Source organism: Bison bison, unplaced genomic scaffold, assembly GCF_000754665.1.
Source record: "Bison bison bison isolate TAMUID 2011002044 unplaced genomic scaffold, Bison_UMD1.0 scf7180017864479, whole genome shotgun sequence".
NCBI lineage: Eukaryota > Metazoa > Chordata > Mammalia > Artiodactyla > Bovidae > Bison > Bison bison.
Genome location: NW_011495039.1, coordinates 2,745,856 through 2,763,569, shown reverse-complemented (window position 1 = coordinate 2,763,569; position 17,714 = coordinate 2,745,856). Strand labels below are relative to the sequence as shown.

Sequence of the window (17,714 nt, the reverse complement as noted above, 5' to 3'; positions counted from 1 at the left end):
TTATTTTTGTGTATGGTGTTAGAAAGTGGTCTAGTTTCATTCTTTTACACGTGGTTGACCAGATTTCCCAGCACCACTTGTTAAAGAGATTGTCTTTAATCCATTGTATATTCCCCAGGCTGAGGCAACAGGAGGGGCTGTGCTGTGAGGGGCAGGATGTACCCCTCTGTTCCCAGGGTGCTGGTGGGAGGGGGCGTGCCTACGGCCACCACTGTCAGGGCTGGGGAAACTCAATGCAGTCCTGGGCAGGAGGGAATTGGGAAAGGGAGCCTTCAAGGATCCCTGATAGGGTGGGGTCCAGGGGGCAGAGGGAGTTTCTGCAACCCCCTGAAGGAAGGAGGGGAGGTCTTGGGGATCTCAGAGAATGGGGCAGCCCCTCCGGCGCTTATTCTTGCGGACCTGGAGGCCAGCCCTGGTGGCCATCTCAAATACCTCCCGCACCCCCTCCTTGGTCTTGGCTGAGCACTCAAGGTAGCCAAAGGCACTGATTCGGTTCGCCATGTCCCGGCCTTCCTCAGATCGAACAGGTTCCTGCTTCATCTTGGCCAGCTCTCTCCGAGTATGCTCATCTTGCCTCAGGTCCTTCTTATTCCCCACCAGGATGATGGGCACGTTGGGGCAGAAGTGCTTCACTTCTGGGGTCCACTTCTCAGGAATGTTTTCCAGACTGTCGGGGCTGTCGATGGAGAAGCACATGAGAATGACGTCAGTGTCCGGGTAGGAGAGAGGCCGCAGGCGGTCGTAGTCTTCCTGCCCTGCCGTGTCCCACAGAGCCAGCTCCACCTGCTTGCCATCCACCTCTATGTCTGCGATGTAGTTCTCAAAGACCGTAGGGACGTAGACCTCTGGGAACTGATCCTTGCTGAAGACGATAAGGAGGCAGGTCTTCCCACAGGCCCCATCCCCCACAATCACCAGCTTCTTCCGGATGGCAGCCATGGCTTCCGCTCCGCCGCTTCCAGCTGCGCTGCGGGTGCGGGAGGCAGAGACTCCAAGAGACTCTTTAGTTCTTCTTTGCTTTCTGCCATAATGGTGATGTCATCTGCGTATGTGAGGTTATTGCTATTTCTCCCAGAAATCTTGATTCCAGTTTGTGCTTCATCCAGCCCTGCATTTTGCATGATTTACTCTGCATATAAGTTAAAGAAGCAGGGTGACAATATATAGACTTGACATACTGCTTTCCTGATTTGGAACCAGTCTGTTGTTCCATGTTGAACCCAGGTCTCCTGCATCGCAGGCAGATTCTTTACCATCTGGGCTAAGAGAAAAGCCCAAAATAGGGAGTACTCTAATAGGTGGATAATGACAGAGCCATATAGTATTGAAGTTGGGCTTGACAGGCAGAAGAAACATCAGGTTTAAACCTCTAGAGGTAGGAAGTCACTTGACATACTGAAGGAACTCAAAAATGGAATACTGTAGATGGGGCAGATGAGAACATGGAGAATATTTCAAGATGAAATCTTAAAATAATTTGAAATATCATTAATAGGCTAATCTTACCTGAAGATATCAAAGAAAAGAAAACCATATTTGCTAAGAAGCAAGAACTGAATCCTAAATATTTTTAGCATCTAAACCCAGTGAAGTCTGAAAAGTGTCTACTAAGACAGTGTGAATCAGAAACCCTTGGGGAGCTTGTTAAAGATACAGTGGATTGACCTCACCTCATATATGTTGAATTGGAATCTCTAGAGATGAAACTGCACAGGTGATTTCCTTTTTAAGCAAACTCCCTAAGTAACTTGATTCACAGAAAAATTTGAGAACAATTGTTCCATTTGTACCTGGATAACTTATGGACTCTACGACATATATATGTATTTGTATATATGACAGAATTTGAAACCAAGTTAAAAACATGGCATATGATATATTTCTGATTTTCATTAAGGATATAACAATAAAAGAATATTATAAAATGATGTGTTAAATTGTATAGAATCTAAAGATAGATAGATAGAAAGAATGAACCATTGCTTATGAGATGCTCATGTATTCCAGTGTTAATATTTGTATATTGATTAAAAAGAAGAGACTCATTCATGTGGCTTCTTATATATTCTTCTCAAAAGTATTTTTGGTATTTGAAAATTAATAACTTTATTTGGTTTGAAACTGGCAAATGCCTTAAATCTCAAAATTGAGTATAGAAGTTCCAGAGTATCCTCTAATTATTTCCTTATAAAACAGTTTTAAAGATATTATTATCAGTGGACAGAGACAGGTGGATTATAGTATTTGTTAGAGTGTATATTGATGATGAACTCTTTGTATCTAGTATATGTTGGCACTGTTCAATGTGCTAAATAGTGAATGAGAAATAAAGGGCTTTTACTATTTGATAATTATATTTTCATTGAGTATCCAGACAATAGATCAGTGAATAATGAAATATATAATTGCAAAATAAGGTCAAGATTATAAAAGAATCAGAATGTATTTTTAGAGAATAATACAGGGAAACTCCCCTGGAGGAGGGCATGGCAGCTCACTTCAGTATTCTTGCTTGGAGAATCCTATGGACAGAAGAGCCTGTTGGGCTATGGTCCATAGGGTTGCAAAGAGTCAAACATGACTGAGGCGACTTAGCACAGCAAGACACAGAGGGAAACTATTCAGCTATATAGTCAAGAAGATGTCCTTTAGGAAGTAACATTTAAGCTGGGTTTAAAATATGCAGAAAAATAAAGCGCTCTCTGTATTGAGAGGAATGAAGGAAAAGTGATGATGTAACTCTAAGAGATTGTTGGGTGACCGATAGGTATAGCCTCAGGAGGGAGGTGGGAATAGTATGATGTTGGAGAGAGAAGTAAGAGCAGATTAGGTAGGTCTTGGTGGTCATGGTAGAAACTTATGTTATTGAAGCACATAGCAAAACTTTGGAAGAGTTTCAAAAGCAGAGTGACACAATGACATTTATGTTTTCAAAATAAGTTAATTTGGGGACATAAAAAAAGCTAAGAAAATATGGAGATGTGGGGAAGCATAGTTTTAGAGATCAGAACTTGTATTACCATTGAAATTAGAGGATGAACAGACCAAGCTAGGGCAGTGGTCATGCTAATGAAGCAAGTGGACACACTGACATTTTCAGGGATAGGCTGGTACAGCTTGCCCATGGATTGGGTGGGGGCTTTGGTGAAAGTGGGGTATTAAGGGGGCACTGCAAGATGCTCAAGATGAGCAGTTAGGAAAATGAGGGTGCCATTTGATAGAGTTTACTAATAAAGACACACACTCTGAAGTGGTGTGAATTATTTCTTGTCAGGTGTCTAACTTTGAGCAAGTTGCTTAAAACTGTGTGCTTCAGATTCTTCATCAGAACCTGAAGAAAATAGTTGGAGATGGCACTAGTGGTAAGGAACCCACTTGCCAGTGCAGGAGACAGAAGAGACACAGGTTTGACCCCCGAGTTGGGAGGATCTCCTGGACAACTCATTCCATTATTCTTGCCTGGAGAGTCTCGCGGACAGAGGAGCCTGGTGGGCCATGGTCCATAGGATCTCAAAGAGTCAGACATGACTGAGTGACTGACATTTTGCACTAAGAACCCTACCTTGTGGGTTCTTACACCCTAGATATCAAGTTATTTGCCCAGTGTCTGAGCCCTTCTTGTAATTATACTAATTATCATTATACTTAACATTTGGGAAAGAAATTACTTCATTTGACTAATAATCATTTGGTTCACTTAATGTCACTGGAATCTATTGACTGGGAAGTTTAATTTTTATGAATGTATTGCAAATTTTGAAAAATATAAAATGTACACATGTAGGACTTCTCAGGGCATTTGAAAAAATACTTTATTTTCATTTCCTTTGCAGTTTTTTCTGGCAATACTTAATCCCTCAAACAAAATTCTGAAAATTATTGCAAGAAAAAATACTGTGAAGAGTAAGGGAGTAAGAGACAGAGTTTTAGATGCAACACACTCTTACAAATGTTTTCTTCATGTGATTTTAAATTTGTAAAAATGACTTTTTAGATATTGCTTTTCTTCATGTGATCTTACATTTGTAAAAATGACTTTTTAGATAGATTCAGTTATTATGATAACATCATATCACTAAATGGAAGATAAATACTAATTATGTTTTCATTTGATTTCTTAGCCTAGAGTGATTATAGGCTTTAAATCAAAATAATAGAAACAAAGTATCATCATTCTTTTCTAGAGCAAGCTTTTGTTTGCTTATTTGTAAGTTTTTCTTTTTTAAAAAATATAATCTTACTGAGTTCAGGAATGCTATTTATAGTTATGAATCATTATTTAACAAGCTTGAGCACAGATAAATACAAACATGTAGGGCATAGACATCTGTTAAGTGGAGAACAACAATTTGGAGTTCTTCACCTTTGTGAATTAATACTGAACTTCATGTATGATTCTCAAAATAGATTTATTGCCTCTATCTTTCCATTTTTATTTGGCTAGAAGACTGATTGATACCGGCCTTTTTCATGTGTATGTTAGTCGCTCAGTCATGTCCAACTCTTTGCAACCCAGTTTACTGTAGCCTGCCAGGCTTCTCTGTCCATGTAATTCTCCAGGCAAGAATACTAGAGACTGTTGCTATTTCCTTATCCAGGGTATCTTCCAGACCCAGGGATCAAACCCAGGTCTTCTGCATTGCAGGCATATTCTTTACCATCTGATCCACCAGGGAAGCCCAGCCCTTTTCATACTTACCCATAAAAACTTTGAGAACATTTCCAGTGCTAAAGAATTTAAGTTGATTGACCCTACTTAATCTCATTTTATTAATACTTTCATTAAATTAAATTCTGTTGTGTTCTTTCCTCATCAGTTCCATTCCTGTTTCTATTAACATAAGCTGTAGCTGAAAAGAAGCTCAATGTTTGTTTAAAGCATTATCATTTACTTATATTTATGCTGAGTGTGTGTATATTTTCATACTATATTATATAATATTAGTTTAATATATGTAAATTATTTATATCTAAAACCATCAAACTTATTTTCAAATAAGAATAGAATTTGGAAAATATATGAATATAAACTCCTTTTATTCCATTCAATGTGGAATATATATATATGTATATATATATATATAATTGGGAGCTTTAAAAGAAATTTAACAAGGAAATAAATATTGAGAATGAGCGTAGAACTATTAAGAAGATCTGAAAAATAAGTACACTTAATTTTTGTTGCCTTGCAGTGAAAACAATTCATTTTTTAATCACTGAGTACTATTCTATACATTTTAAATATGTTCATCAATTTTGAATTATGCTATAAATACGATATGACATCTATTATTTCCTTTAATGTTTATGTCAGTGTAATCACAGTTTATTGTACTCTTTGCTGTGTGTGTTGAATAGTTCATAATTATTTTTTTAGACCCGTGTATGATAAGAGATGTAGGTTCCAGGATGAATATTCCTGATTTCTGGTTAATAATTAATTCTCTAATAGTTAATTCAACAAATACACCATAAATATAATTTATTTGTCTTTAGAGAATGTTGGCATATTATGGTACCTATTCTTTTTTCTTTTAATCCAATTCATTTTTTTTAAGTGTATGTATGTTAACACCTCTAATGAGGACTCATAGCCTCTGGCATATACTTATTCAACAGATAAATTATTAAAATATAAACCTGAGTTGAACACAGAAAACATCTATGAAAATGTTGTCCAACTCAAAACATCATTTCAAGAATCTGTGTGTATTAGAGTTAGAGATACATTATTTAACTTAGTATAACATTTCACATCCTAATTTCATCATCAGTATTGTTGTTGACAACTTTCTGTTCTTTTGCCTCATAGACTAAGACCCTTTATGTATTTTCTCTTATTTCCTCACTTCATTCTCACACCAAAGCTAAGTTTTTATGGAGAAAGAAGCTATTTAGAATGTTAAAAGCAAACACTTCAGTAAATAACACAGCCAGGGTTAGGCTACGCCCCTAATTAACTATAATGTTACATAACTAAAGGTCCATTTAAGAGAAAATATAATATTAAGCAATAACTTTCAGGCCATGGTTACTATCTATAGTAGATTTATTTAAAAATGGATTTGTTGAGCATTATTGGAGGGTACATCTGGGAAAAGGAACATCTAAGGAGAAAGATGTAAATAATTATAGTGCAGTATACTAGTTCTATGCTATGGCTGGTTTTGAAAACTGTATGTTATGGTCCTGTGTAAAATCTATCATTTTGGGAGGGTGGCTTCTGGGAAAAAGTATTATCAAATGTAAAGCCTGCAGAGAGAGTAGAAGCAGAGGACAAGTTCAACATGGCAGCAAGAACTTTTATTTTAGCAAGTGGGTGGAGGGTGTCATCTTTGGGAGGCAGAATTCACAGGAGGATGATACCCAAACAGATCATCAATTCCATTTTGAACATATTGATAAAAAGTTTTGTGAGAGGTACGCAGTGGCTATATTAAGAATTTGTACCACAGGAGAGAAATATGAGTTGCAAATTAAAGCTACAGATAAAATATTGATATGAGCATAATAAGATTGGTCTTAATTCTTCAACTTGCATTAAATTTGCTTTGAAATGCATTATTTAACTTTAGAATGATACAAGCATTCACACACTTAAATATAAGTAATAGCTTTTATTGTTTGGTTATATTTTTTCTCAAGATAAAATTTTTTTTCATTAGGTTATGAAGGTGAGAATTTGATGAAAATCTTAAAAGACATTGAAAACAGCACAGAAATCATGTTGGACAGGTGGAAGTTTGAAGTCATACCTAATGACAAAGATGAGAAGGGAGACCCAGTGCCTTACAGTATCATCAATAATTATTTTTCCATTGGCGTGGTAAGATTTTCCACTAAACATTCTTTTTTTTTTTAACCAGTTCTGCATAATCACTGACATAAACTCTTATTTATGAAGATTTACTGCTTATAAGTAATTTATTTTACCTTTGTGTCAGCAAAACACCTCTTCTAATGGGTAATAGTAGTAAAACTTCTGAATTTATTTAAAATCAGAGAATCAGTGATAGATTTTTCATGTGCTAAACAAAGGAAAGAAACTATATGTAATTGTTTGATAATTTTTTAGTAAAATTAAGCTTAGAATGCTTTATAAGGTTTATAAAATGGTTTATAAGGTTATAAGTTTCACATTCTAAAAGTGTGACAAGAATGCATCGTTATCTTATTTTGAAATCTATATTACAATATCACAACATATTAGTTTTCTATTTATAGACATTATTTTTAAAATTATGATTTACTTTAAAGTCTAAGAAAAATGCTGTTAGTATTCTCAAGTGGTTAATTAGTAAAAAAACTAATTTTTGTCTTAATTTCTTGATAACTTTGAGACTGAAATTAAAATATCATTTGGCAATTGAAACAGTTATTGAAATTTCAATCCCTAAGGAATTAATAAAGTTAACAGTGATTTTACATGTATTTATATATTACCCAGACTTATGACGTCTTAAAATATATATCTACAGCATTACATTTTATTGAACATAGTCGCCCAATATTAATTTACGTCATGTCTCATTTCTCTCTTATGGATGTGCATGTACACACACACACACTCACACACACACAAACACAAATAGCAAACTATCGAAAGTATTGGTTGAGTCCATGAACTTAGGAGTCAAGCTACCTTGGTAAGAGTTCTTTAACAATTTTTTTCTCTTCCTAGTTTCCATCAATTTACCTGTGTCATGATGGTTATTATTTTCTCCCTCATAGTAATAAATAATGGGATTATACATGTAAAGAGCCTCATATAATGATGCATAATGAAGGCTAAGTATACAATTGTTACTATAGTATGATAATAATTATTTTTTTCAAGAAAAATGTAATGCATTTGATCCATAAAAATCCTGTTTATATTTGATATGAATGTGAATAGCAATATTTTAACATCTTTACTGACCTAATTCACTCATTTTAAGTAAACCTTTTAATGATTTTAATAAATCTGTCTCATTTTAAAATGTTTTTATCACCAAGGCAAGAATCTTCATGCCCACATGTAGTCAATTCTGAGTCCTTACCCTAGCTCCAAACAACAACTAATCTTTCTAAGGTTTGCCCTTTATGGATAGTTCATATGAAAGAAATAATACGATATATAGTCTTTTGCATTTGGTTTCTTTCACTTCACATAATGTTTTGAGGTTCACTTATATGAACTACATGAAATACTGTATTCTTTGTATTGCTGAGTAGTAAGTATCCCATTGTATGGACTTATAATATATTGTCTATCTCTTCACAAATTGATGTAGATTTAGATTGTTTCCAGTCTTGGATATTATGGATAATGTTACTCTTTTAAGTCCCTGTAATTAAATTTTTTATTTCAGTTAGTATACTTTTTAACTCAAGGATTTCTATTTGGTTATTATTTTTTTTATATTTTTAGGCCTTTAATTGGCATTTTCTATTTGAATAGTCATCATTATATTTTCATTTATTATTTAAGCATAGTTTATGTTAGTTCTTTGATGTATTTATAATACATCATAATTTGATATAATACATCAAAATACATATAATACTGTTTTGAAGTCTTTGTCTGCTAAGTCCAACATCTAGAATCCATCAGAGACATTGTTTGCTTTTTTCCAAAGTATGTGTTACACTTGCCCATTCCTCTGCGTGTTTGTGAATATTTGGTTGGAAACTAGAGATTACAACATATTTAACAGCTGTGGATTTGCATTCTCCCACAGGGGTTATGGTTGTTCCTGTGTTTGTTTAGGGAGTTCCCAGAACTAATTATATGGAGCTGTTCTCCCTTCTAGTGTATGAATATACTGCTGCCTCTGAATTTTTGTTTTTGCTTTTGCTTTTATATTAACACTGGCTTCTGAGGATTGTTCCTATGTCAGTATGAATGACCAAAGTTTGTGTTTAAAACCCTTGAGACAGTAGGTTTTCATCCCTTTGCTGCTGTATGTTCATTGGGGAATGCATACAAACTTCAGGCAGTTATTAATCTAATTCAGCTTTTAATATCTGTTGGCCCTTTTATGTCTTGTGCTCACGTACAAGGCTTCTCACTTAGCCAAGGATGTGTAGATAACTAGGGCCTGCGTTACTCTGTCCTGAACACAGATGCAACCCTCTTTCACCTGTCCTGCACATATATACAACCATGAATTTAGTGTTTCAGACAGCAAGGAATATGTGGCAACCTATCGAGGCCCATGGGGCTTCCCTGGTGGCTTAGATGGTAAAGAATCCGCCTTCAATGCAGGAGACCTGGGTTCAATCCCTGGGTTCCGAAGATCCCATGGAGAAGGGCATGGCGATCACTCCAGTGTTCTTGCCTGGAGAATTCCACGGATGGAGGAATGGCAGGTTACAGCCATAGGTTTGCACAGAGTCGGACATGACTGAACCAACTAAGCAGCTGCAGCATTGAGGCCTGTTATGGCTGCATCATTCCCAAGGTCTCCTATTGAAAATAGGGCTAGTTGCCTGGTTAGCTGCTTGCCTTAATCAGTTTTGCAAACTTAGGCAAGCTGCTACATTTGCCACTGAGATGACTATTATTTTAGATAACTCTCTGGGTAATGGAATTTCTCTAGCTTCCACTCCAAATCATGCTGGCTCCCCCGACAGTAAAGTCGCTTGCTTTCTTAGTGTGCCCAACCCTGCTAGAACTATCACACTGATGGAATTGAAGTGTGAGGTAGCAGCTCAAGATTGAAACATCAGATTGCCAGCATTCTTATCTTAGGTTCAGTAGTTTTTTTTTTTTGGTAAACAATTGTCAATTTGTTATATGCCTCTGATGAATCTTCAGTGGTCTTCAACAGAAATTATTTCTCTTCCATCACAGGAGACATGTGGCAATGTTTGGACACACATTTGCTTGTCATGGGTGAGAGAGTATTGCTCTTGCCAGCTAATGGATAGAAGATAGGAATGCTGCTAAACATTCCCATTTCATAGAACAGCCCCCCAAATGCACAAGAAAGAACCACATAGTTCAACATGTCAATACAGCTGAGGCTGAGAAACTTTGATATTAAGAAAAAAATATTAATTACAAAATTCAAGATGTTGGAAAACGGGAAATAGCTAAAACCTAAAGAAATGAGAAGAAAAAGCTGTAATAGAAATGACAGGACAAAGAATAACAAGAGCAAAAAAGAGTATGTTAATGAAATAAAACTTGATTATTGGAAATAATCAAATCTACTGCAAAACTGATGTTTTAAAAATATTGTAAAGAGAATTGCAAATAATATAGAATGATAAAGACCAAAAATCCCTCCATAAAGACAAAAAGTAATATCCTAACTGAAAATATATTAAGACTAAATAAGGGAGTGTAGCAAAGTTACTAAATATAAAATAAATTTATTCAATAGTATTTCATTATATAAGCAATAATCAACACATTTACAAAAACAGCAAGCAAAAATGGGAAGTATCTAGAAATTTATAAAGAATATACAAAACCTACCGGAGAAGGCAATGGCACCCCACTCCAGTACTCTTGCTTGGAAAATCCATGGACGGAGGAGCCTGGTAGGCTGGAGTCCATGGGGTCGCTAAGAGTCGGACACGACTGAGTGACTTCACTTTCACTTTTTACTTTAATGCATTGGAGAAGGAAATGGCAACCCACTCCAGTGTTCTTGCCTGGAGAATCCCAGGGACAGAGGAGCTTAATGGGCTGCCGTCTGTGGGGTCGCACAGAGTCAGACACGACTGAAGTGACTTAGCAGCAGCAGCAGTAGCATGCAAAACCTACAAATAGAAATGTTAAAACTCTCTACAAGACATAAAAGATGAGAATAAATAGAGAGAGTTTCTATTCTTAGATGAGATAGCTTAATATAATATTGCACATTAATGTATACCTTTAACCTATAACTAATCAAAATTAGAGCTGGATTTGTATGAAAAATTTGAAAAACTTTTTCCAAAATATATGTAACAAAGTAGCTCATTACATCTTAATAAGAAGAAAGAACTATTTTACCAAATTAGACATGCTACAAATGAATTGCATAATTATAATAAAATAGTGTAATGAATGAGTAGATGAAGAACTCAATGGAAAAGCAGAGAGACACATATAGAAACTTGACAGAATGGATGTAGCCTGAAATCTCATTGGAAAAATAATGGTGCTCAGTTGATATGTGTTCAGACACTAGCTTCCTAGGGAGAGGAAATTTTGTTAGAACTCTGTCTCACATTACATAGGCAATTGCTAGAAATACTGAAGTACTAAAGTTGAAATGCAAGGTTTAGGGCCTAATAAAAGTATAAAATAATATGCAATGGCACTCATATATGATATTAAGGTAACACAGAACTAAACAAGGCAGCTTTTGATTGTTTTCTTTAGAAGAGTGCTGTTCTATTTAACTTGCAGCCTCTTTCACTGAATATGACATGGGAAGGAGAGGTGTGAAAAGAGGGAAAGCATTCTTGCCTGAAATATTTGCATCTGTCCCAGCAAGACAGAGGATCAACACTCAGTGTCAAATCAGACCAGTAGACCTTATAGAGTTCAAGTTCTGGCTTTCACTCAATGAGTTCTATTTATCAACTTATGATCCTCTGCCCTGGTGAGGAAATCCAGCAGACAACAAAAATAACTGAATCATGTACCTCAAGTCATTGCTGCTGCTGCTGCTAAGTCGCTTCAGTCGTGTCTGACTCCTAGCGACCCCGTGGACTGCAGCCTACCAGGCTCCTCTGTCCATGGGACTCTCCAGGCAAGAGTACTGGAGTGGGGTGCCATTATGGCTCTACCCTCCTCTAGATACAGAGTCCTCTCTATTCAACAACTGGGTGATAAAAGAGAGTGAAATATTGACATTTGTGAGTGCTTTTCTTTTTAAATGGACCAGGGCTGGAAGATGTTCAGCTTATAACCCATGGCTGTATCCTAATCAGTTACACCTAATTTTAAGGACGGGCTTCCCAGGTGGCACTAGTGGTAAAGAACTCACCTGCCTACGCAGGTTAGATGTAAGAAACGCACGTTTGATCCCTGGGTTGAAAAGATCCCCTGGAGGAGGGCACAGGAACCCACTCCAGAATTCTTGCCTGGAGAATCCCATGGAAAGAGGAGCCTGGTGGGCTATAGTCCATTGGTTCGCACAGAGTTGGATGTGAGTGAAGCAACTTAGCATGCACACAACTGTTCGGAAAGGAATTCTGTTTGCCCAAGATGAAAAGGGGAAATTGGTAAATAACTAGCCACTTTCTCCTAATTTTTTCTTTGTAATGCCTTTCACTTTTAGCCAGAACAGTGGAAATAATTCTGAAGTCACGGTTAACTCTGAAAATAGGTATTCATCTATAGTGGTGATCCTTAAATAAAAGCTTCTTTATTAATTATCTTCTTGTGCTAGAAACTGTTTGAGGATTGGCAGTGAAAAGGATAGAAGAAGTCTATGTAATCACTAAACTTACAATACTGTGAGGTGAGACAGAATTGTCATGAGAGATTTATCATCTGGGTATTAGAAATATAGATGATGGAAATTACTAAGAAAAACTGATAGTTGCTACCTTTTAGTCTGATTTTGTACTTTAATGACTATAGATAATCTCAGAACTTACAGTTAGAAAATTTTTCATCTACTGGATAACATCAAATTCATATATGCCATTAGTTTCACCCTCGTTGATTCTTCATTCATTTGCTTATTAAAAAAAAGTATATATTTTTTTTTTTTGGTCAGGCCCTGGAGTTGTAGAAATGAATAAAAGAGACAGATTACCTCATTATTAAAATCCCGAGCTCAATAGTAGAAGTATTTAAAAAATGCACAAATACAACTTTGGGGGGTAAATTGTGATATACACTGTGAAAGACAAGAAAAGTTGCCAAGAGCTAGAATAAGGGACAAATTTAGTTCTCATAGTAAAAGAAGGTCAGTATAAATAAGATACATTTAAGAGGGGATCTAAGGAATACATGTAAGTCAGGTGGACACCAAATAGATGGAAAGTGCATACCAAGCAGGTATAACTGTATGTGAAGAGCCTGAGGAGACAAATGGCCTGGTGTGTTCTGACCTACAAGGCCAGTGTGCCTGGAACATAAAGAGAGAAGCTGGGAATGAATAACAAAAAAGACAATAGCATAAATACCTGCTCCTGTGTCTTAAAGATGCTTCAAAGCCAAGATGTGGTCTTTGGTTTTTAAGAGAGGCCATTGAATGATTCAGTGAATACAGTCAGGAAATGAAGTAGTCCAATTTATGTGTAGCAGAAGGTCTTCTACTAGAGGTGAAGTTAGACATTAATAGAAAGGTAAAACAAGTGTGATAAAAATGATCCATATAGCTTTGGATATTTCATTTTAACCTAAAATCTATAAAAATAATTGAATTGGCCAATTTTTTCTTAAAGGCCCAGCTACTGTCATTTCTTTGATTGTCGGTCATCAATGGGGGTTCTACAAAGTTTGCTTGTATAAATCACACTCCATAATAAACCATCTGTTATTTCCATTTTTAGATTCTTTTAAGTGGAACAAAGACCCAAAAGATACTTGTGAAGCAATCTGAGTATAAAATCCTTTTAGATTTTTACAATAGTTTCAAAAATCTTTTATAATGCTCTCTCTTACATATAATTCTATGGCAAAGAACATATAATTCTATGGCAGTTTCACAACTGCATTTATATCCAATCTTCCCAAATCATCTTTGTTTTCATATATAAAACAAAGGCTCTTTTTGTAATTATATTTTCCATTGCTATAATAGGTAATTAAATTATATAATTATAATAAAGACTAAAATTGGCATAAACAGTGTTGGAAACCACACAAATGACTCTTGGTAAGTATAAACCTCAGAATGTGGAAACACTTGCAGACGGAAATAGTTGAGAGGGGCTGGAATTATACTGAGTTACAGGCAGCTTCAGTATCTTCAGGGGACAATAGGAAAGATGTAAGTGGGCCTCCTCTGGTGCAAGGATGAGTGTGTCTTCTTCTGGATCCCTAAGCAAGTAGGACCCTGTTACCATAGCTAAGAGGGACTGCAGCCAGGTTACAGGGCAGCCTCAAGAGCCATAGTCTTGGGACTTCCCTGGTGGTCGACTGACTAAAGACTCCAAGCTCCCAGTGCAGTGGTCATGGATTTGATTTCTAATCAGGGAGCTTGATCACACCTACTGCAGCTAAGAGTTCTCATGCCATAAGTTAAAGATTTCGCATGTCGCAACTAATACCCAGGACAGCAAAATAAATACTAAATATATTTTTTAAATAGATCTGTAGTCTGCATTTTAAAAAGCAGTCAATTTCTCCAGTCTTAATTAACCAGGCTGGAGAGAGAAACACCTTGTCAGCCCAGCTAGAGATCCCGAAGCTCTCTAGGCTCTTTTCTATAGATACATGAACTCCCCACCTCTCCTTCCCTCTTGGAGAAGGTAGGGGAGAGGCAGTTTTAGGATTGCTTTCTCTCATTCCCCAAAGCCTGGCTGGGTGCTGAGCGCCACCTGTGTTTTCCTTAGGGCAGAGTCCCCAAATGCTCACATTTAGAACCTTCCTCTAGTCACCTGAAGTTAGCCTGCCATCTGGAGATGCTCACCTGCTCTCGGCTTGCTGTCCCACGTGGGACGCACACACGGCATGCAGCACGCACAGGGCACGTGCACGGAGTGCCAGCCAGGAGGTGGGGAGGAAGGAGGCCCACAAACCTGTGCGGGCACCAGGTGGGTCAGTTGCCTGCTAAAATCATCAGTGTAGGCTTCCAGAAGCAGCTCAGGGGCCATGCTCCTGGAGGAATCTCTGCGTTGATCTGTAGGCTCCATCGCCCCTCAGATCAGATCAGATCAGTCGCTCAAAATGCCCCAGTGACTGTGAGGCCTTCTCTCTCCTACCTGCTCCCAGCCTCTGCCACCCACTCCCCACCAAACTGGTGTTGAGACCCTCTGTGCTCCAAGTGAGATGAGAAAGAAGTGGCCTCTGCGGCAGCATCCTGCGAGGCACAGGAAGCTAAACACTCCATCCCGTTGCTGAGGGAAATCTGGGACTGAATGGAGCCTTTTTTGCAACTGAGCTGGGCCACGCTGGGGGAGTGGCCATGCCAGTAACGGAAAAGTGTTCTCACCCCCTTCAGTGGATCTGTTCTTGGATATTTTGCTGTGCTGGAACTTCTCCGCTGGACTCCCTGACTCGGCGAAGGTACTATCTATTCATTAGTGATTGTCGAAAGCTGTATTCCTTGAGGAGGGGATGGCGGGCGGGTGACTGCTGAAAACGCCCCCTGCACTATCTTGCCCACTTCTCTCGTCAAGGTTTTTGTGTGTGTTTTTTTTTTTAAACAAAAGGAAATAAACACATAGCATAATAAATCTGAAAATACAGCCACAGTTATGGAAAATATTTTAATGGTTATAAGAGTAAATCATGTGCATCTGTGCCAGTAAACTTTACAATGTGGAAGAAATTGAGTATTGCCCATCTAAATGGAAAAAGTGAAATACGCTGAATGGCAGCGGTGCCCAACATTTTTTTGGCACCAGGGACCGGTTTCGTGGAAGCCACTTTTTCGGGGGTTAGGTGGGGGTGGTAGTTTCAGAGTGATTGACGCACATCACATTTATTGTGTACTTTATTTCTGTTATTATTATGTCAGCTCCACCTTAGATCGTTACAGATTAGATTCAGGAAATTGGGAACCCCTGCTGAAGGGTAGGCAATCTAAGGCAATAGTTCTCCAACTTAAGTATGTATCAAAATCACCTGCAGGACTTTTTAAAATGCAGATTGTGACCCTCAAGCCCAGGCTTTCAGTAGGTCTGAAATGGAGTCCAAGAACTGATGATTCTAACATCTCCCAGGTGGTCCCAGTGTCTCTTGTCCATGGTCACACTTTGAGAACCATTTCTCTAAGCGTACAACCAAAGAGGAAGAAGTAAAAACATAGTAAAAGAGCTATTAAAACTGGTGTCATTTAAACAGTCTTTCATAGCACAGATAATTCTTATGTTTTAAAAATTGTTCCCGAGTAGAAAGACAGAATGTTTCCCCCTTCATTTTGTATAGCTAGCAAACCTCAGTATAAAAACCTCACTAACAAAACTCCAAAAAAGAACATGTATATAAATACAACAGTTGCAAACAACAAAATTAGCAAGTAAATTCAAGTATTGAAATTAAGGAATACAACCTATTAACAGAGGAGGGTTTATTTCAACAAAGGCAAATGTGTTATTAGCATAATTATTTAAAAAAGAAGCAGGTTTGTGATTTTTATAATTGAAAACTACTGAAAATGTGTAAACCATTTGCTACAAATTAACATGTAATATCATATTAATAGTGGCATACTAGAGGCATCCCAAATAAAACCAAAAAGAATGCAGGGATTATATGTGTCACCACTGTAGTTAGCATTTCTAGGAAAATGAGCTAATTTAATAATAAAAATTTAAGTGTGTAAATATTGACAAGAGGCAAGCGTAATGTTATTTGGAGATGACACAATGTCATATATATAGTCAATATGCATCAGCTAAAAATGAAACTAGTAAATCAATTTCAGTTGCCAAATACTAGGTAAATATATAGGAAAATGACAGTAAATTCTTCCTTTATAAAATTAACTATTAATATGAATATAAAAGTACAGGAGACAGCGACCAAGACCATCCCCAAGGAAAAGAAACGCAAAAAAAGCAAAATGGCTGTCTGGGGAGGCCTTACAAATAGCTGTGAAAAGAAGAGAAGCAAAAAGCAAAGGAGAAAAGGAAAGATATAAGCATTTGAATGCAGAGTTCCAAAGAATAGCAAGAAGAGATAAGAAAGCCTTCCTCAGTGATCAATGCAAAGAAATAGAGGAAAACAACAGAATGGGAAAGACTAGAGATCTCTTCAGGAAAATTAGAGATACCGAGGGAACATTTCATGCAAAGGTGGGCTCGATAAAGGACAGAAATGGTATGGACCTAACAGAAGCAGAAGATGTTAAGAAGAGGTGGTAAGAATACACAGAAGAACTGTACAAAAAAGATCTTCACGACCAAGATAATCAGACCACCTGACCTGCCTCTTGAGAAACCTGTATGCAGGTCAGGAAGCAACAGTTAGAACTGGACATGGAACAACCGACTGGTTCCAAATAGGAAAAGGAGTACGTCAAAGCTATATATTGTCAGCCTGCTTATTTAACTTATATGCAGAGTACATCATGAGAAACACTGGGCTGGATGAAGCACAAGCTGGAATCAAGATTGCCAGGAGAAATATCAATAACCTCAGATATGCAGATGACACCACCCTTGTGGCAGAACGTGAAGAGGAACTCAAAAGCCTCTTGATGAAAGTGAAAGAGGATAGTGAAAAAATTGGTTTAAAGCTCAACATTTAGAAAACGAAGATCATGGCATCTGGTCCCATCACTTCATGACAAATAGATGGGGAAACAGTGGCTGACTTTATTTTTCTGGGCTCAAAACTTACTGCTGATGGTGACTGCAGCCATGAAATTAAAAGATGCTTACTCCTTGGTAGGAAAGTTATGACCAACCTAGACAGCATATTACAAAGCAGAGACATTACATTGCCAATGAAGGTCTGTCTAGTCAAGGCTATGGTTTTTCCAGTGGTCATGTATGGATGTGAGAGTTGGACTGTGAAGAAAGCTGAGCGCTGAAGAATTGATGCTTTTGAACTGTGGTGTTGGAGAAAACTCTTGAGAGTCCCTTGGACTGCAAGGAGATCCAAC

The 17,714-nt window shown here is 37.3% G+C and overlaps 2 protein-coding genes across 2 annotated transcripts in view; one reads left to right on the top strand and one right to left on the bottom strand.

Moving 5' to 3' along the window:
• DGKB (diacylglycerol kinase, beta 90kDa) overlaps positions 1–17,714 on the top strand; it is an 873,198-nt gene that overhangs the window by 378,506 nt on the left and 476,978 nt on the right. The window contains exon 19 of the mRNA XM_010862153.1: positions 6,666–6,826. Within this exon, the coding sequence (XP_010860455.1) occupies positions 6,666–6,826 (161 nt within the window). The remainder of the gene's footprint in view (positions 1–6,665; positions 6,827–17,714) is intronic.
• On the bottom strand, positions 118–986 carry LOC105004514 (rho-related GTP-binding protein RhoC). Its single transcript, XM_010862152.1, has one exon. The coding sequence runs from the start codon at positions 937–939 to the stop codon at positions 358–360; it is 582 nt and encodes a 193-aa protein (XP_010860454.1). The 5' UTR covers positions 940–986; the 3' UTR covers positions 118–357.

Bases quoted from the DNA above. Each gene is read 5' to 3' on its own strand.
- LOC105004514 (XM_010862152.1), bottom strand. From the start codon at position 939: ATGGCTGCCATCCGGAAGAAGCTGGTGATTGTGGGGGATGGGGCCTGT.